Source organism: Neofelis nebulosa, chromosome 4, assembly GCF_028018385.1.
Source record: "Neofelis nebulosa isolate mNeoNeb1 chromosome 4, mNeoNeb1.pri, whole genome shotgun sequence".
NCBI lineage: Eukaryota > Metazoa > Chordata > Mammalia > Carnivora > Felidae > Neofelis > Neofelis nebulosa.
In genome coordinates, this window is record NC_080785.1 from 78,508,756 (window position 1) to 78,534,588 (window position 25,833).

At 38.2% G+C, this 25,833-nt stretch overlaps 1 protein-coding gene across 3 annotated transcripts in view; it reads right to left on the reverse strand.

The window, feature by feature from the left end:
* Positions 1-25,833, reverse strand: part of CROT (carnitine O-octanoyltransferase) — a 49,418-nt gene continuing 23,585 nt past the window's right edge. For all 3 annotated transcript variants that reach the window (XM_058725212.1, XM_058725213.1, XM_058725211.1), the window contains 11 exons: positions 21,950-22,043; positions 21,049-21,174; positions 19,374-19,475; positions 13,774-13,857; positions 13,587-13,694; positions 13,232-13,362; positions 5,957-6,080; positions 4,060-4,138; positions 3,878-3,971; positions 3,421-3,540; positions 1-862 (listed from right to left, as the gene is read on the reverse strand). In XM_058725212.1, the coding sequence (XP_058581195.1) occupies positions 742-862; positions 3,421-3,540; positions 3,878-3,971; positions 4,060-4,138; positions 5,957-6,080; positions 13,232-13,362; positions 13,587-13,694; positions 13,774-13,857; positions 19,374-19,475; positions 21,049-21,174; positions 21,950-22,043 (1,183 nt within the window). In that variant the 3' untranslated portion in view covers positions 1-741. The remainder of the gene's footprint in view (positions 863-3,420; positions 3,541-3,877; positions 3,972-4,059; positions 4,139-5,956; positions 6,081-13,231; positions 13,363-13,586; positions 13,695-13,773; positions 13,858-19,373; positions 19,476-21,048; positions 21,175-21,949; positions 22,044-25,833) is intronic.

Genomic DNA, 25,833 nt, shown 5'->3' on the forward strand with positions numbered 1-25,833 from the left:
TATAGGATTGACAGCTTTATTTTCTATTTTGAACAGGGGGGAAAAAAAACCTGTAAAATCCTGAGAATCTGATTCAACATTCAATCTTTTTAAAGTCACCAACTCTAAATATGTGCTTTCATTTTATATTCACAAATCAGTTATAATGAATTTTGATAGGTTTTTTGTCTATATGCATCATAGGGTATAAACCTCCCTCTAATTCTTATATCCAACAAAAATTCTACTTTTAAATGACCAGTAAATTGTAGTGTCCTTTCCCATCAAAGCAGGCTTGTATCCCTGTGCTGAATGTGGAAGGCAATGACTTCATGGGGAGTTAGCATTTAATCATGTACTTTATATCCTTTGGCAACTAGAAAACGTTAAAGTGCTTGGAAGACAGACTCCACAATGATGGTCAGAGGATTTATAACCTATACAGGTACCAACAAAAATATCTGTAAGTTAAGAGTAAGACTTGCATTATTAAAAATTGTAGACTTGCATTGTTGAGGCTCATCTTCAACTTTCGCATGATGCTATATTTCATTGTATCAATTTGCATTGCTACTGCATCAGAGGAAGCTTAAACATCTATTTTTATCTTCTAGGTGAGAATAGATTTAAAAAACGTGATTCTACCTATTTCTACATTTAACAAGTTTCCTTTAAATCAATATTCCTTTCTATCTCACATCAACAACCCACTCTCCACACCCAGTTTAATATTTTTGTAAATGCTAAATAAATGACTAGTCTCTAAAGATGAGCAGTGTTCATCAGCTGCATCATATCTTGGAAAGAATGAAAAACCAGCTGAACCAGCTTTTCTGCATCAGTTTCTGGGCAGGATTTCCAGGCTGTACTGGCCACATTAAACCTGCGAAGCACAAATAAAAAAATGATTAAGTACTATACAAAAATCACAACACAAAGAGGCTCCAAATGGTGATGATGAACACAGCCGTGACCTTTACACCATCTGGTAAAATGCCTACTATTATACTTAGAAAATTCTGACTTCTTGTATTACAAGGCCCTGTATCAACTGACCACCCAAACCAAGACTCTGTCTCCAGAAGCAATGTTTTTAAAGCTCTCTAGGTGATTCTCATGTGTACCCAGACTTGAGAACACTGTCCTCCAAATGGAGGACCTCTTCAACTTCTACCCCCACCCAAAGCAACTTCATTGCTAATTAATAGTCATGCTGTTTCTTTCTGTTCCTTATAAATATCAGGCTCTTTCCTACCCCACGACCATATAATTTTGTTCACCAGCAAAGTCACTGTGAAAACGTTAAGTGTATTCTACTTATTTAGAAGGCATTGTTACAGGGCTGGGGATACAACAACAGACAAATCAAAACCCCTGTTCTTCTGGGCTTATATTCTAGGAAGGAAAGAGAACATACAAATAAACATGGATACCCACTGGATGGTTAGGAGTGTTCTAAAAAAAAAAAAAAAATGCAGCAGGTGTGTGTGAAGGAGGCACAAGGGCTATTTTAGACCATCAGAGAAGGCCTCCCTGACCAGAGCAAATTTTAAGCAAATACCTGTACGGACTAACGGAGTGATCCCTGCATGTTATTTCAAGGAAGAGTAGGAGGCAGAGGAAATCACAACCACAAATGCCAGGAGGAGGGAGCTTGCTTGCTGTACTCCAGGTACAAGAAGGCAAGGGTGGCTGCAGTAGACTGAAAGAGGAGGAGAGCTATAGAGGAAAGGTCAGATCTGTGACTGAGAACTTGATCAGACAGGATCTCACAGGAGGACTCTGAATTTTACTGTGAGTGAGATGAGCTCTTGGAGAATTTTGAGAAGAATGATAGGACTTGAGTCACATTTTTAAAAGGGCATCAGTGCTGTTGTGTAGACAGTGTTAAGAATGAAAGGGTGGACCCAGAAGAACACGTGAGAACCTGTTGCAATAACCTCAGTGGGAGAAGATGGTGGCTCAGCCTGGGTGGTGGCACTGGAGGTAGGAGGCGGTGATCGGAGTCTGGAGAGCTGCTTTCTTGGCATAGTATTAATTCCTTCTCATCCCTGACATCTCAACTTCCCTGTTGCTCTCTGACCACACTAAAGCGGTGCTCGATCTCGCCCTCCCCACCAGTATGTCTGTATTACCACATCAGCTTGCTTTCTGCTTCCCAGCACTCATCACTACTTATCTTGCTTATTTGCTTCTGTGTCTCTTTCCCCAGGAGAAAATAAAATCTCTAAAAGCGAAAATCTGGTCTGTCTTGCATCCTGAGCACCTAAAACGCTACAAGTTTCCACTACATATTTCCTGAATGAGTGAATGGATGTTCTGCGCCAGGATCGGGACTTCCAAAGTCAGAGACCTGGTGTGTCTGGACTGAACCCTTGTCACTGCATGCAATACAAGATCCATACTTGTCAGAAAATATGTTAGAATGCTTATGCTCTGTGTCTGATCATGATTTTAGACCGTAGACCCTTTATATGAAAAAATAGTAGGATCTATGTTGAACCTTTGTAATTTAACCTTTAATTTGTACATTCATGGACATAAACTAAATACTATGGGAATAAATATCTAAGGACTTAGATGCTAACAAATATAAGTACCACTGGTATAAGAGACTATATGCACAGGTCACACTTGACATGGAGGCAGAAGAGAACATTTTGCAGAACAACCCTGACTGTAAACTCTTTTTAAAAAGTTAATGAAAAAAATAAATTACAAACTGAAATATGTCATACATATTATCAGTCCAATTGCTCACATTCCATCCGAAGCCCCCAATCCTACCATCTTATTCACATAGTGCTAAATGTGGCCACATGATTTTTTACAAAGCCCCCCAAGCTCTGGAAGATCTCTGAGATGGCCAGACTATATGGATGAAGACCTTGCAAGCCATTCTCCCAATTTCATATTACCTTATTCTCCACCTAACAGGTTTTAGTATTTTCTTTCTCATTCTTTCCACAAACATAAATCAAACCTCATCTGAAATTGCATCTGAGCTGGTAAAACGTTCTTTTTTGGAATATAAATTAATTTACCTAGTCTCTTATCTTGTTCACATTAGTACTGTTAGGACTACATGAACCACCACATATTTATAGGCAATTACATTTTATGTGTTTTATTACCATAAAACACCTTGCCCAGAATATGTTAATATGTGTACTGAGATTTAAGGATGATGGCAGTATATCACTGAGTCAACCTAAATTGGTGTTCTGCACAAAATGCCTAAGGGACTGATTTGCCCAGTGTCCCAAAAGCAGGATAGAGAAACAAACACACATTAAATGCCCACGTGGTAAAAATAATTACCTATGTAGCGAGTGGCAGATGACAACACAGTCAGAATTACAGTGCAAGAAAGACATTCAAAAGACAGAATAAAAGCTTTCTTACTCTATAGCACAGTAAGAATGAGAAGAGCAGTCTCACCTGTCATCTCTGATGTGGTAGAAAAATCCATAGCCATTGTGTACCATGGGAACCACCACTCCCAGGACTCTTGAATACCCAACCAGACTTGTTGAGAGAACAAAGTTTCCACCTCCTCCACTGTATGCCATAAAGAGAGGATATTTTACTAGGCTTACAGAAACTTACATTACTTCAGAAAAGCTTTTAGGGGCCCAGAGGTGGCTCAGTTGGTTAGGCCTCCTAGTTCAGGTCAGGTCATGACCTCTCGATTGCTGAGTTTGAGCCCCGCTTTGGGCTCTGTGCTGACAGCTCAGAGCCTAGAAGCTGCTTTAGATTCTGTGTCTCCCTCGCTCTCTGCCCCTCCCTTGCTGGCACTCTCTCTCTCTCAAAAATGAATAAATGTAAATTTTAAAAAAAGCTTGTAACCCTCAGAAAGAAGGAACTGATTATTAAACACTACATTACATTATATTACCTTTTGGAGAAAAGTGGGTCTGTAAAGAGTTCTGGAACTGGAAGATCTTCCTCTTTTGCTATGAGTAAAAGACCTAAAAGATGACGGTCAAATCCTGCAATGAAACCCCAAGTATTAAGCTAGAAAAAATTTTTCAACATGAGAGAATTTTTTTTAAGTCAGAATAATTCCAATGTAAGTACCTTTTCCAGCCAAACAATGTTTCATCATTTTATCATGTTTCGCAAAAGCTTGTAACATCTTTCGCTGTCGCTCAAGAGGCTGTGTTAAAAATCAAGACATATTTCAATAAACTTTCAGCAATAACAACAACAACAAAAAAACCTGAGCTCAATATAGTTAGGATGCGGGTCATCTGAGAGAGAAAAGATTTCTAAAAAGACCTTTAGACACATGCTTCTATTTATTTTCCTCACTTCTACTGCCTTTTCTTTCCTATAGGTCCTGCATCTTGATTATTTCTTTCCCAGAACAGGAAAAACAATAGGAACTTGTGGGCAGCACTGAAGTGATACTAACAACTGTCAAGACAGAAACAAATAGGATTTCAATACTAACACACAGTTGTTCAAAATGATAAGGAAGCAGTTCTAGGACACTAAAATAAATTAACACATACATAACTATGTCTATCAAAACTAAAGAAAAAAATACAATACCAAAATACCAGGGGGAAGGAACTACCCTATCGTCTAAATGCTTCAAAAATAAATAAATAAATACAGTATAGGGGTGCCTGCCTGACTTGGTTGGTAGATGTGACTCTCGATCTCGCAGTTGTGAGTTCAAGCCCCAGATTGGGTACAAAGATTACTTTTAAAACAAAACAAAAAAATAAAACAAAACTGTTCTGGTTCCAACACATTAAAACAAGAATCTGTGATTTCAAAAACGTTCAACCACATTAAGAAAAGCTTCCTTTTAAGGCACTTTGGGAAAGTCTTCACTTTATTGGTGTTATCTCACAGGTAGATCGACAATAGTAAAATACTCATGGTATTGAAGACACTTTGCTGAAATACAATCAAAAGCACAATGAGATACCACCTCACACTTGTCAGAATGGCTAAAATCAATAACTCAGGAAACTTACACTTTTGGCGGGAATGCAAACTTGTGCAGCCACTATGGACAACAGTGTGGCGGTTCCTCAGAAAGTTAAAAATAGAACTACTCTAACAACCCAGAAACTGCACTACAAGACATTTATCCAAAGGATACAAAACTACTGATTCAAAGGGGCACATGCACCTCAAAGTTTACAGAAGCACTCCCAACAAGAGTCAAATTATGGAAAGAGCCAAATGTCCACTGACTGATGAATGGATAAAGATGTGTGTGTGTGTGTGCGCGTGCACACGTGTGTGTGCCTCTCTCTATATATAGAGAGAATATTATTCAGCCTTCAGAAAGAACAAACTCTTTCCATTTGAAAAACATGGATGGAACTAGAGTGTATTGTGCTAAACAAAGTAAGTCAGAGAAAGACACATACCATATGATTTCACTCATATATGTAATTCAAGAAACAAAACAGACCAACAAAGGGGAAAGGAAGGAAAAATAAGATAAAATCAGAAATGGAGGCCAACTGTAACAGACTCTTAACTAAACTGAGGGTTGCAGGAGAGGAAATGGGGGGGTGGGAAATGGGGGAGATGGGGGAAATGCGTGATGTGCAGTAAGAAGGGCACTTTCTGTGAGGAGCAGTGGGTGTTCTATGTAAGTGATGAATCACTAAATTCTACTCCTGAAACCAATACTACATTATATGTTAACTAACTTGAATTTAAATAAAATCTTAGAAGAGGAAGGAAGGAAGGAAGGGAGGGAGGGAACCAACTTTGCCTAGAAACAGACACAAATGGACTGCTTCTCAGGTCCTTCCTGTTTCATATTCTTCCAAGTATATACTTCATTAGCAAATGAATGAATGCTTCAAAAACTTTCAGAAAAAAATATCTGAAAGTATTTTACTGATCCAGGAGAACTGAAGCCAAGGGGTTCGTTATTCAAGGTCTAAGGATCCTTTAAACAAGTAAATAAATACTGTGAATTTTTTGTTTTTCAAATACTCACACTAGTAGAGGGATCCTGCATGGACTGGCACCACCTGACTGCTTCTACTGTACATGACCTCACAGTCTCTGTGCGGCCATGATAAAAGTATCTGGTCATGGCAGTTTCATAGCAGCTGCCAGGGCTACAAGAAAAAATGAAAATACAAGGATGTGTCACAAGAAAGAAAATGCTCAAACATCATCCAAAGAAAGCTTACGTAATAAAGTTGGCTTTGGTCAGAGACTAAGTTCTGTAATACAGACCACAGTCGAGACTTTCTTTTTTTTAAATTTTTTTTTTTGTCAACATTTTTTATTTATTTTTGGGACAGAGAGAGACAGAGCATGAACGGGGGAGGGGCAGAGAGAGAGGGAGACACAGAATCGGAAACAGGCTCCAGGCTCCGAGCCGTCAGCCCAGAGCCTGACGCGGGGCTCGAACTCACGGACCGCGAGATCGTGACCTGGCTGAAGTCGGACGCTTAACCGACTGCGCCACCCAGGCGCCCCGAGACTTTCAATAACAAAGAGACTATTTTCGGTATCAAAGAGCAAAAAAGTATTCTGATCAACAAGGCCTGGTATTAATACGGGCTGTTTCCAAGGCTTGGCTGCTCTGAGGTTATGTACACTGAAGTGTGTGTGGTAGGTGGCCTGTAAGATGCACCCACAGTGATCCCTGCCTCCTGTTATTTATGCTCTGGTGTAACTCCTCAGATGGAGTGTGAGAGGGACCTCATGATTTGCTTCTACTGAAACGAACAGGACAAAAGTGATGTCATTTCTGAAATAAGGTTACAAAGAGATCTCACTGCTCTCACTTCCTCGATACGAGGAAGACAAGCTGCCATGCTGGAAGGTGCCCTACAGTGAGGCCCAGGTAGCAAGAAACTGAGGGAGGCCTCTGGAAAACAGCCTCGGAGGAAGTTTTCCCTGTTAATAATCACATGAGTGAGCCTGGGAGCAGATCCCTTCTGAGTACCTTCAGATGAGAAAAGAGCTGAATGACACTCTAACTACAACCTCAGCAGACTACTACAATTGTATTTACCCACAGACTACAAAAATTCTAACTCAAAGGGATACATGCACTCCAACGTGTATAGCCCCAAATGTCCATCAACAGATGAATGGATAAAGAAGATATGGTATACATATACAATGGAATGTTACTTGGCCATCAAAAATAATGAAATCTTGCCATTTGCAACGACGTGGAAGAAATTAGAATGTAAGAAACAAAACAAACAAGCAAAGGGGGGAAAAAAGAGAGGCAAACCAAGACAGACTCTTAACTACAGAGAACTGATGGTTACCAGAGGGGAGGTGGGTGAGGGGTTGGAGATTAAGGAGTACACATCTTGTGATAAGCATTGGGTATTGTATAGAAGCTTTGAATCACTAAATTGTACACCAGAAACTAATACTACATTGTGTTAACTGGCATTTAAATAAAAACTTAAAAAAAAAAAAAACACTACAAGAAAATACTATAGACCATTATCCCTTTACGAATATAGATGCAAAAATCCTCAAATTAGCCAACCAAATTCAGCAGCATATTAAAAAGGACAACTCACCATGCCCAAATGCAATATATCCTAGGAATGTAAGGGTGGTTCAACAAATGAAAATCAATCAATGTAATACACCTTATTAATAGAATGAAGGATAATTCCTAGAGTAATTGAGACAGAAAAGCATCTGACAAAATCCAACACTCTCCAGTAAAAACGCTCAGTATAGTAGGCATAGAAAGAAACTTGCTCAACATGATCAAGGGCATTTATGAAAAACTCACAGCTAACATACTCAAAAGTGAAAGACTGAAACCTTTCCATCTAAAAGGAGCAATATGACAAGAATGATTCAGCATAGTACTGGGTGTTCTAGCCAGGAGAAAAGAAATAAAAGGCACCCAAATTGGAAAGAAAAAAGCAAAACTATCTCTATTTTCAGACAACACGATCTCATATTTAGAAAACCCCAAAGAGTCCACAAAAAATTGTTAGAGGAAATAAACAAATTTGGCAAAGTTTATTTATTTTTTAATGTTTATTCATATTTGAGAGAGAAAGCTTGCACGCGCATGCGTGAACGGAGGAGGAGCAGAGAGAGAGGGAGACACAGAATCCGAAGCAGGCTCCAGGCTCCGAGCTGTCAGCACAGAGCCCGACACAGGGCTCGAACTCATGAACTGTGAGATCATACCCTGAGCCAAAGTCAGACGCTTAACTAGTGAGCCACCCAGGGGCCCCGGCAAAGTTTAAAGACACAAAACTAACACACAAAAATCATCTTCATTTCCATACGCTAGCAATGCACAATCTGAAGAAAATTAAGAAAACAACTGCATTTACAACAGTGTCTAAAAGAATAAAATACTCAAGATTAAACTTAACCAAAGAGGCAAAAACAGTATACACTACAAACTACAGAACATTGCTTGAAGAAATTTTTAAAAACATAAATAAATGGAAAGGGATCCTGTGTTCATGGACTAAGACTTATTATCATTAAGGTGACAATACTACCCATAGCAGTCCACAAATTCAAAACTCCCAACATTTCTGCAAAAATGGAAAAACTAATCCTAAAATTAATATGGTATTTCACAAAGAGCCAAGAACTGCCATAACAATCTTGCAAAGAACAAAGGTAAAGGACTCACCCTTTTGGATTTCAAAACTTACTACAAAGCTACCATAATCAAAATAGTATGGTATTGATATAAGAGACATACAGACCAATGGGATAGAATTGAAACCCCAGAATTAAACCCTTACATCTATAATCAATTGATTTTAAACAACAACATCAAAACCATTCAATGAACAGTCTCTTCAACAAATAATGCTGGGAAAACTGGGTATCCACTTGCAAAAGAATGACATTGGACCCTTACCCCACAAAACTCCTAGAAGAATATGTAAGGGGAAAACTTCATGACATTGGATTTGGCAACTATTTCTTGAATACGTTGACAAAAGCACAGGCAACAAACAAAACAAAACAAAACAGATAAACTGGACTTCAAAATTAAAAACTTGTGCGTCAAAGGGTACTATCAAGAGAGTGAAAAGAAAACCCACAGAGGGGCGCCTGGGTGGCGCAGTCGGTTACGTGTCCGACTTCAGCCAGGTCACGATCTCGCGGTCCGTGAGTTCGAGCCCCGCGTCAGGCTCTGGGCTGATGGCTCGGAGCCTGGAGCCTGTTTCCGATTCTGTGTCTCCCTCTCTCTCTGCCCCTCCCCCGTTCATGCTCTGTCTCTCTCTGTCCCAAAAATAAATAAAAAAAAAAACGTTGAAAAAAAAAAAAATTAAAAAAAAAAAAAAGAAAACCCACAGAATGGGAGGAAATATTTGCACATCACATATCTGATAAGGGTTTCATATCCAGAATACATAAAGAACTCTTACAATTCAACAACAAAATGGCAACCCAATTACCAAATACACAAAGGACTTTTATGGACAGTTTGCCAAAGAAGATATACAAATGGATAATTAACATATGAAAAGCTACACAACCTCATTAGTCAATAGGGAGATGCAAATAAAAACCACCATGAGATACTACTTCACAAATAATAGAAATAATTTTTTAAATGAAAAATTAAGTGTTGGCAAGGATGCGGAGCAACTGGAACCCTTACATATTGCTGGTGGGAATGTAAAATGGTATAACCATGGTAGAAAACAGTTTGGCAGGTGCTCAAAAAGTAAAAGAGAATTATCACACAACCCAGCAATTCCACTCCTAGCTACAGACTCAAAAGGAAACTAAAACAGGGACTCAAACAGATACTTGTACGTGAACGTTTACAACAGTATTATTCACAAGATCTAAAACATAGAAACAACCCAAGTGTCAACCAAGAGATGAATGGATAAACAAAATGTGGTATACTCACATAATGGAATATTATTTAGCCATAAAAAAGAATAAAGTTCTGATTCTACAACATGGATGAATCTTGGAAACATTATCCTAAGTTAAACAAATCAGACACAAAAAGACAAATTCCACTTACATAAAATATGTGTATGATTCCACTTACATAAAATATCTATAAAAATAGGCAAGTTTTGGGGCGCCTGGGTGGCTCAGTCAGTTGAGCGTCCGACTTCGGCTCGGGTCACGATCTCGCAGTATGTGAGTTCGAGCCCCGCATCGAGCTCTGTGCTGACTGCTCGGAGCCTAGAGCCTGTTTCGGATTCTGTGTCTCCCTCTCTCTCTGACCCTCCCCCGTTCGTGCTCTGTCTCTCTCTGTCTCAAAAATAAATAAATGTTAAAAAAAAAAATAAAAAAATAAAAAAATAGGCAAGTTTATAGAGACTGAAAGTAGATTAGATTACAAGGGGCTGAGGAAACAGTAGGAATGAGAAATTATTTTTCAATGGGTACAGAGTTTCTGTTTGGGGTGATGAAAAAATTTTGCTACAGACAGTTGTGACGGTTGTATAACATTATGAATGTAATTAATGCTGCTATATCATACACTTAAAGGGGCACCTGGGTGGCTCAGTCAGTTAAGCATCTGACTTCAGCTCAGGTCATGATCTCACGGTTCGTGAGTTCGAGCCCCACCTCGGGCTCTGTGCTGACAACTCAGAGCCTGAAGCCTGCTTCAGATTCTGTGTCTCCCTCTCTCTCTCCTCCCCTGCTTGCGCTCTCTCTCTCCCTCAAAAATAAATAAAAAACATTAAAAAAAATTTAAAAAAAAGAAAAAAAATGGCTACAATGGCAAGTTCTATTTTATATATTTTACCACATTAAAAAAAAGATACTCAAATGCTTAAGGCAAAGAGTAACAGTGTATTGTAAGGCTTGTAACATATGTAGAAATATAATGTTATGACAACAACAGCACTAAAGATGGGAGAATCAAAATAGAAACATTCTGTTTTAAGGTTCTTACATTATACTTCAAGTGGAAAATGTTATTTAAAGGTAGACTCTGGTAAGTTAAAGATGTGCTTTATAAACCCCAGTTCAACTATTAAAAGCAAAACAAAACAGTATATCTGACAATGGAAATAAAAGGGAACAAGTGAAAAAAAATGAATTCAAAAGAAGATGAGGGGCGCCTGGGTGGCTCAGTTGAGCTTCTGACTTTGGCTAAGGTCATGATCTCACAGCTCATGAGATTGAGCCCCGCGTCGGGCTCTGTGCTGACAGCTCGGAGCCTGGAGCCTGCTTCGGATTCCGTGTCTTCCTCTCTCTCTGCCCCTAACCCACTCGCATTCTGTCTCTCTCTCAAAAATAAAATAAACATTAAAAAAAAATTCAAAAGGGGGCGCCTGGGTGGCTCAGTCGGTTAAGCGTCCGACTTCAGCCAGGTCACGATCTCGCGGTCCGTGAGTTCGAGCCCCGCGTCAGGCTCTGGGCTGATGGCTCAGAGCCTGGAGCCTGCTTCAGATTCTGTGTCTCCCTCTCTCTCTGCTCCTCCCCCATTCATGCTCTGTCTCAAAAATAAATAAAACGTTAAAAAAAAAAAAAATTCAAAAGAAGATGAAAAAGAACAAAAATCAGATATGATAAAAAGAAAAGAAACAGCAATATGGTAGACTTAAACCTATCATTACTGATAATTATATTAAATATAAATGACCTACATATCCTATTTAAAGATACATATTCTCAGGGCGCCTGGGTGGCTCAGTCGGTTGAATGTCCCACTCTTGATTTTGGCTCAGGTCACGATCTCATACTCATGAGATCAAGCCCAACATTAGGCTCTGTGCTGGGCGTGGAGTCTCCTGTTTTTTCTTTTAATTTTTTTTTTTAAGGTTTCTTTATTTCTGAGAAAGAGTGAGCAAGAGTGAGTGAGCATGAGCAGGGGAGGAGCAGACAGAGGGAGACACAGAATCCGAAGCGGGCTCCAGGCACCGAGCTGTCAGCACAGAGCCCGATGCGGGGCTCGAACTCGCGAACTGCGAGATCATGACCTGAGCCGAAGTCAGAAGCTCAACTGACTGAGCCACCCAGGCGTCCCTGGGTGTGGAATCTCCTTAGGATTCTCTCTCTCTCTCCCTCTGCCCTTTCCCATGCTTACAGGCAGCATGCTCTCTCTCTCTCTCAAAAGAAAAAAGAGAAAGAAAAAAAAAAAAAAGGACACATGTTCCCTGATTAGATTTTTAATTTTAATGCTTATTTATTTTTGAGAGAGACAGAGCACGAGCACGCACATGAGTGGGGGAGAGGCAGACAAAGAGGGGGACACAGAAACCACAGCAGGCTCCAGGCTCTGAGCTGTCAGCACAGAGCCCGTTGCGGGGCTCAAATTCAAGAACCAAGAGATCATGACCTGAGCCAAAACCAAGAGCCGGACAGTCAGCCAACTGAGCCACCCAGGTGCCCCTGGATTTTTTTTTTTTTTTTACACTCAGCTGACTGACCCGCCCACATGCCCCTGGATGTTTTTTAAGTTTTATTTATTTATTTTGAAAGAGAAAGAGAACAGGAGTGGGGAAGGGGCAGAGAAACAGAGAGGGGGAAAGAGAATCCCAAGCAGGCTCCACACTGTCAGCGCAGAGCCAGATGCAGGACTTGAGCTAACTGTGAGATCATGACCCGAGCCAAAACCAAGAGTCAGGCGCTTAACCAACTGAGCCACCCAGGTGTCCCTCAGACTGGATTTTTATTTTTTTTTAATTTTTTTTTTTAACGTTTTATTTATTTTTGAGATAGAGACAGAGCATGAACGGGGGAGGGGCAGAGAGAGAGAGGGAGACACAGAATCAGAAGCAGGCTCCAGGCTCTGAGCCATCAGCCCAGAGCCTGACGCGGGGCTCAAACTCACGGACCGCAAGATCGTGACCTGAGCTGAAGTCGGCTGCTTAACCGACTGAGCCACCCAAGCGCCCCAAGACTGGATTTTTAAAAAGCAAGATCAAGGAGCTTCTACTTCTGCTTAAGATTTAAGAAAGTCTCAACATACCATTTCTCCAATCCTAAAAATTAGTAAAGACTGGATAATCTATAAAATCATGAACACATCAGGAAACTGAGGCTACAAGAAAACCAAGTGATTTGAATTCCAAAGAACATAAAACCCCTCGTAGAACAAAGCAGACACTTCAGAAGTATTAAGGTTATGAAAAACAAGACTATGAAAAGTGTCACAGATCAAAACTCTAATATACTAATGATGTTAAGTCCCAATTAGGACAAGGTGCTACTTGGGAGAAAAGTCAGGAAAAACAATGGGGAGGAGTTAGGATGGAATAGCTATGGTAAAGATATACCCTTGGACTTCAAGATCTGAAAATGGAAAATGAATGGTCCTCACCGTCCATGAAGTCTATAATAGGCCAGCTGAAGTGCAAGCTGAATAAATGTATCAGGGTGAAGCCTCTTCTTCTTGGTTAGTTTTTTGCCAAAAGATGTAAAGGCATACGCCACAATCTGCAGATCAGATGCCTAACAAAAAAAATTAAATGGGAAAAATGAAAAATCACCTAAGAATACCCCAAAGATAACCAAATCATCATTTGCATCAATCATTAGATATTAAATAATAAAGGTATCAAAGCTATAATTTAAAATGTTTTATGTTGTCATGCTTGGATGGTAGCCAAATTTTTATATACGGTAGTTAAAAGACAAAGCATCAGTTTCTAAGAAAAAAAGTTAAAAAAATCTACCTGCTTGAGATATTGAGCTTCAGCCTGTTTAATGTTGTTTAGGATTTTATCATCCACAGTGAAAACGAGCTCCTCTGGAAGTGATATATCCCGTACTCTTTCTGAACCCTGAAAATAAGGAAGACTTAAAAATGCTCAATCAAAAAACTACCAGGAAAAAAAGGATGAAATATTTTTTCTGACATACCTTCCATCTTCCTTCATTCTCTAAAATTTTCTCATCAACATAATGGCTGACGTTTACTACAATCATCCCATCAAAAGGAGCATGCTAAAATGAAAATATACAAGATACTGAATACTTTATGTAAACTTAAAATTTGACCCAATATTTCATTTTCAATTTCCCTGCCCTTCATTCTTAATACAGAATATAAACTGCAAAATTCAAATGCTTCACCTAGTAAGAATATATGGCATAATAAATGACTGCTATATTTTATCTGCTGCGAAAGCACAAATACTTAAAGCTGGAAGCACCTAATTAGAGATCCTTAGGTAATGATATTTATACTGGAAGTGAAAGCAGGTGTATGTGTGCAGTGCTAAGATGTTCTGAAATTTTAAGAGCACTGTGCAAAACACAAATAAGGCTGGCAAACTTTCTGAAGGCAAACTGAGCATGGATGCAAATTTTTTAGGTGAAGACATAGACCACTAGGTTGAGTATCAAAAAGGATAACAATTTTGTGTTTATGTCTACAAAACTGTTCAGATGTGGCAGAAATAATTCTCAACCTTTAAGGAATTCTGGAAAGATGGGCTGAGTTACAGGGGTATTATGGGTTTGACAACTATATTTAGAGAAAGGAATTGCAGCTAGTGAATTTTTCCATCATTTACTGTGGGGGACAAACTTTATGCCTTCTTTTTCCCATGTCCTTTGACAACTGCATCAAATAGTTTTATTTTTCCTCCGTGTTACTGCTCCACTTTAAACAGTTACCATTCATGAACTGTATGTGGTACTACCAGCCTTGGAGAGAAAGATGGGAGGCTTAAGATAGGAACTGAGCACACTTGGACCCAGTTTCAGAGGGAGTTAGGTATCGTAAATATCACCCTAACATTACAGAGATCCGCTGCCCTCTCGAACAGCCCAGTGGAGCCTAGAAGTACAGATGAATACTGTTACCAACTAGAGAGCAGCCTCAACATGAGGAAAGGCTCCTGAGAGAGTTCAGAACAAGATGCATGAACAACTCATCCCACCTGTCAGCAACAGCACCCATAAGACTCACAGATCAGTGACAAGCACATTTTCTAACTGCATCTTGCAACTTTACAAGAATTTTTTATTGGTATCGCATAATGTTTCATTTGAGGAAATACTATTAATTTCTAACTCTTTTACTAGAGCCAGTAAGAAAAAGCAAGACTGGAGGATAAAAGTCTCTTTGACTTATAATTCTACCCTACCCATCTCATGGTAGAAAGCTTATCATCTATTTTTTAAAAGTTAGGAACTATGAAAACTTTAAATGCTTTCATGACGTTTTATCTATTAATACAGTTTTAACTTCCTTTTCTTTTTATTTATGTGGAGACAATATGTGTAACGTATTGTTTAGGAATGAGGGCTTTGATTCGGAGTCCAAACTCTACCATTTCCTAGTTGTTCAAGTGTTGAAAAGTTACTTAATTTTTTAAGTAATCTGCCTCATCTGTTAGTGGGGATAATAATCACAGACTTAGTGAGAAAAATGATTTTAATAATGCTTATAAAGTACTTACTACAGAACCTGGACCACAGCAATCATCAGTAACTGCTGTTATTATTTAATAACTTTATTATATGCTTCCTTATGTGCCCTTCACAAAGCCCTAAAACAAAGCCTGTATAGAGAAGACAAAATAGTTGACCCCAGGATTTTAAACCCCAAAAGGGAAATGTAATTAACTGCTATAATCACAAAAGTACATATTCAAGTACCAATGGAATACAGCAGCGACATGGCTTTGGATATAGAATAGACCAACTTTTAGAGTATACAGATGAACAACACTGACCTCTCATGCAATCAAAAATCCATATATAATTTTTCACTACCCATAACTTAATTACTATTGACCCGAAGTCTTGCCAATAACATCAACAATTAACATGTTCTGTGTTATAAGTATTATATCTACATTCTTACAATAAAGCTAAGAGAAAAGAAAACATTGAGAAAATCCTAAGCAAGAGAAAATACACTTATTGTATAGTACATTAGTAGAACAAGGCACTACACATCTCCTCATTCCCACCCAAATTAGCAAAGCTACCCAGGAATGCAGGAAACCTCCTTCCAAGAAGATTCTAGGGGAAGGCAGAGAAATGGCGAAGAGAGAGCACCATTACCCTTCTCGCTAGGTTGCTTGCTCCCCTGACCCCTCTGCATGGTTCTAACTCAGCTTCTGCTTGTGGCAAGTGCTGGCAAGCGGCTCCCAGCAGTATCAGTTTTCTACTTCAGAGAATTTTCAGCACCTCAGACAGCATTCCTTCCTGCCCTGAGCTCGGCAGCCCAGGTTCCTGCCTGGTGGTATCCTGCCCCAGATATTCTCCTGGACCCGTGGCACGGAGAAAGGGTTGGAAGGAGTGCAGATTATCATTCTGTGGTTCCTGGCCAACTGTGGCCAGGCCAACTGTGGACAATGAATGGCCTCCAGTTTCTCTGCTCCTTTCAGTTCAAGACCTCAGTGAACCAAACTTTGCACAGGTAGTAAGGTGAGGACTGCCAGGAGCACGTAGAAGCCCTGCTGTTCCAGCCTTCCCAGCATCTCTTCTCTATCTTTCCTTCACTTTTAGTCATTTGGCATCTTCTATCTTATTTTTCAATCACAATATAAAATATATACTTAAAACAATTAAAAAATAAAAATAAAATATATACTTTTAAAAATCCATGTATTTACACCCACACAGTTGAAACCCATGTTGTTCAAAGGTCAACTGTATACACTCTATTAATGACATTTTACATAGGTTAAATTGTTTTTTTCTGTAATCATCTCAGGTTACAAGGGAAACCTACATGGAATTTTAAAATAAGTGGGTATTAATAAATACACATAAAACATGTCCATACACTTACTACAAGAAAACATCTCATTTGTGCTGAGATGTGTGTTTATTTTGAGAGCAATATTCTTCATTTAGAGATGAAAAAACATCATTAAAGTTATTTTCATCCTGAATTTGAGCAAGTATCAAGAGTTTAGTGCTATTAGTAAAAGTCATAGTAGTGCAAGGAGTTTTTTGGAGGGATTTGAGGGTTGAAAGTGATGATGAGAATAATTTACCCTTATGTAACAATATAACAACCAGTTTGAACAATATACAATGAAACAAAATTCTCAAAATAAGAATAGGTAAAAACTAGAAAAGAATAACTGCTCCATTGAGAGATGAATGGATAAAGAAGTTGTGGTATACATACTCAATAGAATATTACTACTTTGCCATAAAAAAGAATGAAATCTTGCCATTTGCAACAACATGCATGGAGTTAGAGAGTATTATGCTAAGCCAAACAAGTCAGTCAGAGAAAAGACAAATACCATATGATTTCACTCATATGTGGAATTTAAGAAACAAACAAACAAAAATGATCATAGGGAAAAAAGAGAGAGAAGCAAACCAAGAAAGAGACTCTTAACTATGGCAAACAATCTGCTGGTTACCAGAGGGGAGGTGGGTGGGGGTAAGGGTGAAATAGGTGATGGGGATTAAGGAGGGCACTTGCAAAGAGCACTGGGTACTGTATGTAAGTACTGAATCACCACATTGTACACCTGAAACTAATAGTACACTGTATGTTAACTGGAATTTAAATAAAAACTTGAAAAAAAGAAAAGAATAACTTTAAGCCACCCATATACAAATGGTCAATGAAACTATTAAACCAGGGGAGAGAACACACATAAGAGGAAACAGTGAGACTAATACTAAGGTCAGAATCAGTACACAGGACAAGACTGTTAAGAGATGGAGGCAATGTCAGAATATGTATGAAGAAGGTAATCAATTGCAGGAGACAAGTCAAGAGAAAGAGAGAGGAAGACACTGGGAAGTAGTTAGCTACTATACAGAGGATAGTTTCCGGGGAATAGAAAGAACTCAAGAAAATGGAGGCAATTAACAACAAGTATTTTGTCAACAATGAATCCCAAGGAAGATAAGAGACAAGAAATCTTTAAAATGACTCACAACAAACTTGCACTCTGATGAGGTACTATAATAGACATCTAGTTTATTACCTGCTCATCAACCCTTCACCCTCTTCTGAGATTTATTTTTCTATAGGCAACCACCACATATGCTGTGGTGGTATGAATGAGAGTGATTCTACCCCCTAGATTCCAAGGTTTAACATGTGACCCAGGCCACACAAATGAGAGCACCTGATTCCTCAGAATGGGCACATGATAGACAAAGGCCAATCACAACCAGTGAGCATTATTCCAAGGACTTTTGCTGGAACCACTAGGATGGTGGAGGCGGTGTGTGTGGGGGGGGGGGGAGGGGGGTGTTTGGTGTGCTGGCCATTTGCATGAAGAACACTAATCTCTGAAGGGATCTGTGAATGTGAAGACAAGACATTGTGGGTACAACGACCACATGGGATGGTCCACCTGAAGTCAAACACAGGAAGTAGTGTAAAAAATGAAGAGGGAAATTTCTAATAAAAGCATTTGGACACCGGAAGTCAGCCTTACCCAAATTCAGCTGTACCCTTATGCCAACAAATACCTTCTTAAGCTAATGCCAGTATAATTTAGGTTTCTGTCACCCAGCACTGAATACTGATTAACACAACTATTGAACGCAGATCAACATAACAGGTCTTTTTAGTATTGTATAGTCGCTAAATGCTTCTGGAGGAAGGCTACCAAAAACAATCTACCTCATACTACTTTATAGCAAATTACGTATTTTATGAAAGGCCTTAAAATGAGATTACAAGTGTATGCTGCAACTCTGACTTTGATTGATTTTTTAATTTTCTTGGTTTATAGACTTCTTGAATGGCCATCAGAAAATGGCAAGGTAGAGCTAATGAAGATGATCAAAGGAGAATAAAAGAAACAAGTTTTTTCTTTTTATTATGAAGAAGGTAAAAAATTGTAGAAGCATCACTTTAATATCTACAGTGTAAATAAATGTTCCAAGGATCATGTGCCATTTTAGGAAAATAATAATTCCTGGGTAAATCTAGAGATATATCCACATATACCTCTCTGTGCACAGAACATACACATAATGCTCTATCTTTTTTTTCAATGCTTTTATTATCTTTATTTTTGAGAGAAACAATGTGAGCAGAGTTGGGGCAGAGAGAGGAAGACATAGAATTCAAAGCAGGCTCCAGGCTCTGAGCTGTCAGCACAGAGCCTGATGTGGGGCTTGAACTCACGAATCATGAGATCATGACCTAAGCTGAAGTCAGAGGCTTAACTGACTCAGGTACCCCAATGCTGTATCTTTTAAAATAGGTTATAACTCTCAACCAACAGGTAACAGTGGACTTCAAGACCTTCAAAACTCTTTAAAATCCTTAACCACATAAAATACACGCAAATTCCACTTTGCAGATACACGTCAAACCGTCAGCCTTACTACGAATAAAAATAACTTGTCCTATACTCTGTCTTCACTGGAATTTATAACTAAGCCTTTTAGTATAATGTTACAGAACTACACAAGTGTTTATTTGACCACAGCACAGCCTAACTACTATAGTTTATTGCCACTAAATTAACCTCAACAATTCAAAGGAAAAGTAACTTTAGTAGTTTACTTACATCACAATTACAGCCAAATACTCCATTGGAAAAGGAAATCAAGTTATAAGATTTGTCTCCCCAGCGTAATGTTGGATCTCCTGCAAGAATCATTGCAGTTACCTAAAACAAATTCAATGTTTTAAAATTAAAAGAATTTTAATATTAAAAGGTATATAAGAATTTATACCTTAAACGTGTATATACACACACACACACAAACACACACAAAACCCACTTTTCCTCTTCAGGTAAACCAAATTTAATAAAATGATAATAATTATACTCAAGAGATCATACTAATTCCAGCCCTGTCTCTAGGTATTTCTCAAAATCTCAAGAAATCCCACCAGTAAACAGAAAGCTGGTAAAATACTCATGGGTGTTTAGAGAACTTGGAAGGGAAAAGACAAAGCTTTTGCAACTTGAATAGTCTAAGAAGCTGTGATAAGTTTAGTCATTAGAGTCTAGTTACAAGAAGAGTATTTCAAGAATTCATACCCTACTAAGCCTGTTTCTTAAACAGGTTTTGGCCCATTAGTGAGCCATGAGAACAATTTAGCACATCAGAGTAAACATTCATTACAAAAAAAGTACAAAATAAAAATAAATATCAGAGTCTGTCACAAACAGTAAAAGTAATTACTATTTTGTGAAACTTCCATTATGTGTGTATACGCGTGTAGTGGGCTACAACCTCAATGCATGTCTAACTAGACTGCAGTAAAAGTTCAAACACTACATTAAAATATATTCTTCCTCAAGAAGTTTGGTGACTCTCCCAGGGCACCTGGGTGGCTCAGTTGGGTAAGCATACAATTTTGCCTCGCGTCATGGTCTCAAAGTTCATGAGTTTGAGCCCCGCATCAGGCTCTGTGCTGAGTTCAGCCCCTGGCCGGGCTTAGAGCCTGGAGCCTGTTTCAGATTCTCTGTCTCCCTCTCTCTCTGCCCTCCCCCGCTCACGGTCTGTCGGTGTCTCTCAAAAATTAATAAACATTAAAAAAAATTTTTTAAAAAAGCTTGCAGACTTTCCTACTAAAGAAGTCCAGCTAAAGTTATTTTTACTTACAAGATTTTTCAATCCTTTATTTTTTCTACTATTTAATCGTGATGAATCCATTATGAAATAATTTAAGTGTTTTCAAAAGCCTAAGAGACTTCTACAGGTACGAATACTACCTTTTATTGTTTCCCAGGAAATGATAACATTACCCTGGGGGGGGGCAGGGAAGGAAACAGAATAAGGCCACATTTACTCTGTACTCGTGACTCACTAAAAGTCAGTGTGAATAAAAATCAAATGATAAATTACTTACAAGAGTGATATAACTCCTAGAACAGACCTCACCAACTAAGATGTCAACCCACTGCTGTGGGTTACCGGAAGGTTCTCATGTCACCTTTGGCATGATAAGCTCACTTAGCCCAGAGTCCCATGCAAATTTTCTGTTCATCCAAACAATAGCCATACTTCTTTAAATAATGTACAAGATATATCTAAATTACCTAAACAATGAGGCAAGAATTTACAAAGGATTATTTATGTGTAAGCTTCAATCTGGTAAATGTATATATGACAGCTAAGTAAAAATTTTAAGAAACTGCATGTAACAAAAAATCTTTTCATCTTTAATATACACAAGAGCCTTCCAGAATAATCTGTGAGAAGAAGTAACAGAACAAGATAGTCAAGTACCTGAGAATAATCTTCTGGCGTTACATGTGGACTGCTATCTTCTAGGGAATACACCAGTAAACTGCTTTGAATTTTTTCTAACCTAGTCAAGTTCTCCGGATCAAGACTAATCAAATATTCTCGTGCCTAAGAGACAAAGAAATAATGATTAAATGTTACAAACTAAATATATCCAGAAAAATCTAAAAATAGTCTGTTAGGGAAAAGGTTTATTAAGAAAAGCATAAACCTCTACCTGAAAGTAGACTATTCCTATGAAATCTTTCATGAGCCAAAATGGCATAGAGCAAAGAGGCAATTACCATTAATTTATATGGAAACAGGTTTTAACGTTCTCCAAAAATAACCTCGCTTTTGCTTTACTGATAACACAGGACACATCTTGCGAAGGGATGCACAAATAAAGTCAGATAAAGCACAGGTGCTCCCAGACACAGATGCCCAGAGCTTGATGGTGAGATTCTGAAGGCAGCTCCAGGGGAATGAGCTTGGTGTGCCACTCTTGCTGCTCAAGGAACGTGCTGTGACACACACTTGCTGACACTATTTTTGCTTTTTGCCTTTTTTCATGAAAGCAAATATCCTCCTTGGGTTTCTTTCAATGCACAAAACCCAGTACTAATGTAGGTACTTTGTGAGAGTGTAGTGACATAACCAAAACTTTAAAAAAGTGGGAGATACTTGTGCAGTTAATAATGCCCTATTACATATTTCGAAACTGCTAAGAGAATACATGTTAAAAGTCCTCATCACAAGACAAAAAATTTAATTATGTGAGATTTATTGTGATCATTTTACAGTATATACAAATATCTAATTATGCTGTACACCTGAAACTAATATAATGTTATGTCAATTATATCTCAGTTAAAAAAAAACACACACAACTATAAATTATAACCTTAGCCCATCGGGTTCGCTCCTCACTGGTTAATGCTGGTATCCCAGGTCCATCGGGTTCACTATGGCACTTCTTGTGAATATATGTCAATTGCCTTAGGGAAGATTAAAGAAAGAATATGTAAAAAAAGCATAAGCAGGATCACTAGCTACTTTTAGCCTTTAATAGGTCATATTGTTTATCAGTACTTAAATGTTTTGATGTATTATCCAAAGAAAGGGATTATGATCTCAACAGCAATTTCCCACACCTTATCTCCTTTTTTTTTTTTTTTAAAGTGTGTGGCCTATTAACGCAAAAGTATATTTAATAACTTTAAGTAATTAAATTTGCTGTTTGGCTGGTATTATTTATACTTTCAAAATGTACATGTACTTCTGGGGTCTAAGTAAATACCCCTTACAATAGAGAACTTGAAAAATATTCTGTAAATGATATCACAAATATTATGTACATCTTACCTAACTAAAAACTATGTGCATGTATATTTAACAGAAGAATTACTCTATAACCAATTAATATTTGTGTGTAACCTCAAAAATAGAATACGTTGTCAATTTTAAATGTTTTCACATGTTACTTACAATCATTTTAAAGACTCTATTAAAGAAAAATTTTCACTCCAAAGTACTCTATACTCCCAAACTGATGAGTTTCCTGTATCTTTAAACATTCAACAGGCAAATAACAGGGTTCTTCAATAAAGAAATACACTTTCATCAATCCAAAATCCACAGAGGTTTAGCATAAGCAACAAAAGCAAAAAATTACATCAAACTAAAAGCTTCTGCACAGTTAACATCAAAATTAAAAGGAAACCTACAGAATATGAGAAAGTATTTGCAAGCCATGTATCTGATAAGAGGTTAATATTCAAAATATATAAGGAATCCCTACAACTCAATACCAAAAAACCAAATAACCCTAATTTAAAAATGGGTTAAGGAACTAAACAGACATTTCTTTTTTTTTTTTTCAACGTTTTTTATTTATTTTTGGGACAGAGAGAGACATAGCATGAACGGGGGAGGGGCAGAGAGAGAGGGAGACACAGAATCGGAAACAGGCTCCAGGCTCTGAGCCATCAGCCCAGAGCCCGACGCGGGGCTCGAACTCACGGACCGCGAGATCGCGACCTGGCTGAAGTCGGACGCTTAACCGACTGCGCCACCCAGGCGCCCCAAACAGACATTTCTTCAAAGACATACAAATGGCCAGCAAGTGCACGACAAGCATGACTACCCATCAGGGAAATATTAATCAAAACTACAATGATACATCACTTCACAGCTATCTGGATGGTTATGAGAAAGTAAGAAGTAAGTGTTGGTGAGGATGTGGAGAAAAGAACTCTTGTGGACTGTTGGTAGGAATGTCAATTGCTGCAGCCTCTATGGAAAATAGTAAGGAGTTTCCTTGAGAAATTAAAAGCAAAACTACTCTATGACCCAGCAAACCCAGTTCTGAGTGTGTATCAAAAGGAATTGAAGTCAGGACCTTAAGAGACATCTGCACTCCCATGTTCACTGCAGCATTATTCACAATAGCCAACAGGTGTAAGACACTTAAGTATCCACTGACAGATGAATGGATAAACAAAATGTAACATATATGTACAATGGAGTATCATTCACCCTTAAAAAAGAAGGAAAGGAAATCCTGCCATTGGCAACAACATGGATAAGCCTGGAGTACAATGCACTAAGTGAAGTAAGTCAGACACAGGACAAATACTACATAATATCACTTACAGGAGCAAGCTAAAATAGAGTGGCTTGGTGGTTTCCTGGACATGGGTAAGGAGGAAAGGCGGGGGGGGGGGGGGGGGGGCGGTAATTAGTCAAAGGACACAAAATTCCAGCTTTACAAGATGAATATCCTAGAGATCTACTGTAGAGCACAGGGCTTGTAATTAACAATACTGTATTGTATGCTTTAAAAAATTAAGAGGATAGGTTTTATGTTAAGTGTTATCACAAAAAAATTATTAAATAAAGGAGGCAGGCAACTTTTGGAGGTAATGGATAGGTTTATGGTAGATTGTGGTGATGGTTTCATGGGTCTGTACTTATTTCCAAACTCATCAGGATGTACACAATAAACATGTACAGCTTTTCATATGTCAATCACACCTCAATCAAGTTTTTAAAAGTCTGTTCAAATTTTTTTAAATGCTACAGATTTGGTAACTAGGATAACCCCTTTTCCTTTGATTTGGCCATCTATGCATCTGTTTTTTAGCTACACATGCATTGTTTGATATTTAAAAGCACAAAATTTGTATTACCAGTATTTACATGTCAGACTCCTACACCTTTCAAAATATTCTATACTTGAGATTTTCTCACAATCTGGTTTCTGCCTTCATTACTTTCCACTTTCATTTACTATAATCTGGTTTTGCCCTCCAATGATTATCTTGAAACTGCATTTCTGAAAGTCACCAACAGTATCCCATAAAACAAATGTAGTAGGTTTATCTCAATCCTGTTTTCCTGATCACAGAGTATTTAACACCCAGGAGTAAATCTTAAAATTATCTTCTATCTTAGCTTTTGTAGCACTGTTCCACGGCAGGCTCCTTACCTCACTTTCTGCTCAGTCTATTTCACTCGATCATCTGTTCTCTTTTCACCACCAAACGTTCCCCCAAATCTGTCACTGACCTCTCCTGACATCTTCTACAAGTTTCTCCTTTGGTAATTTCATCAATTTGTTTAAGAGCTTTAACTGTCTATTACCTTTGTGTAAGAGGCAACCAAATCTCTAACTTCGACCCCACTTCCTCTTAAAATTTCTGGTCCCAAATTTCCTAATGCTTGCTGATATCTCTACTTCAGTTTCAGTCAGCATTCCAAACTAGATTTAAAAATCATCTCCCTGTCCCCTTTCCAAATTAAAAGAAAAAAAGCTTATCTTAGAAGAAAACATGGGTATACATCTTTGTGACTTTGTTTTTGTTTTTTAAGGAGGCTCCATGCCCAATGTGGAGCTTCAACTCATGATGCTAGGCTCAAAAGTGGGATGCTCTACCAACTGAGCCTGCCAGGTGCCCCTAAATATTTATGACTTTGGATTAGGCAACGATTTCTCAGATACAACACCAAAAGCGCAAGCAACCAAAGAAATAGAAAAGTGGACTCTGTAAAAATTAAAACATTTGTGCTTCAAAGGAAGTCAAGAAGAAAATGACAAGAGAACTCCAGAAAGGGAGAGAAATATTTGCAAATTATGTATCTGGTAAGAGACAGAATATACAAAGAAGTTTTACAACTCAATAATCAAAAGACAATCCAATTAAAAATCAGAAAAGGATTTTAATAGACTTTTCTCCAAGGAAGATATACAAATGGTCAATAAGCACATGAAAAGATGCTCAACAGCACAGAAGAAAAAGAACACTACTGCACCATTGGTGGAAATGAAAACTGGTGCAGCCACTGTGGAAAATAGTATGGAGGTTCCTAAAAAAGTTAAAAATAAAACTACCTAGAATCTAGCAATCACACTACTGCGTACTTACCCAAAGAATACAAAAACATTAATTCAAAAGGGTGCATACACCCCTATGTTTATAGCAGCATTACTTACAATAGCCAAGACATGGAAACAGCCCAAGTGTTCACTGATTGATGAATGGATAAACATGTGGTATGTATATACAACTGAAAACTATTCATCCATACAAAAGAATGAAATCTTGCTATTTGCAATGACATGTATGGACCTAAGTGAAATAAGTGAGCGAAAGACAAATGCTATATGGTTTCACTCATATGTAGAATTTAAGAACACAACAAATGAGCAAAAGGGGGAAAAAAGGGGAGAGACAAACCAAGAAACTGACTCCTCACTATAGACAACAAACTGATGATTACCAGAGG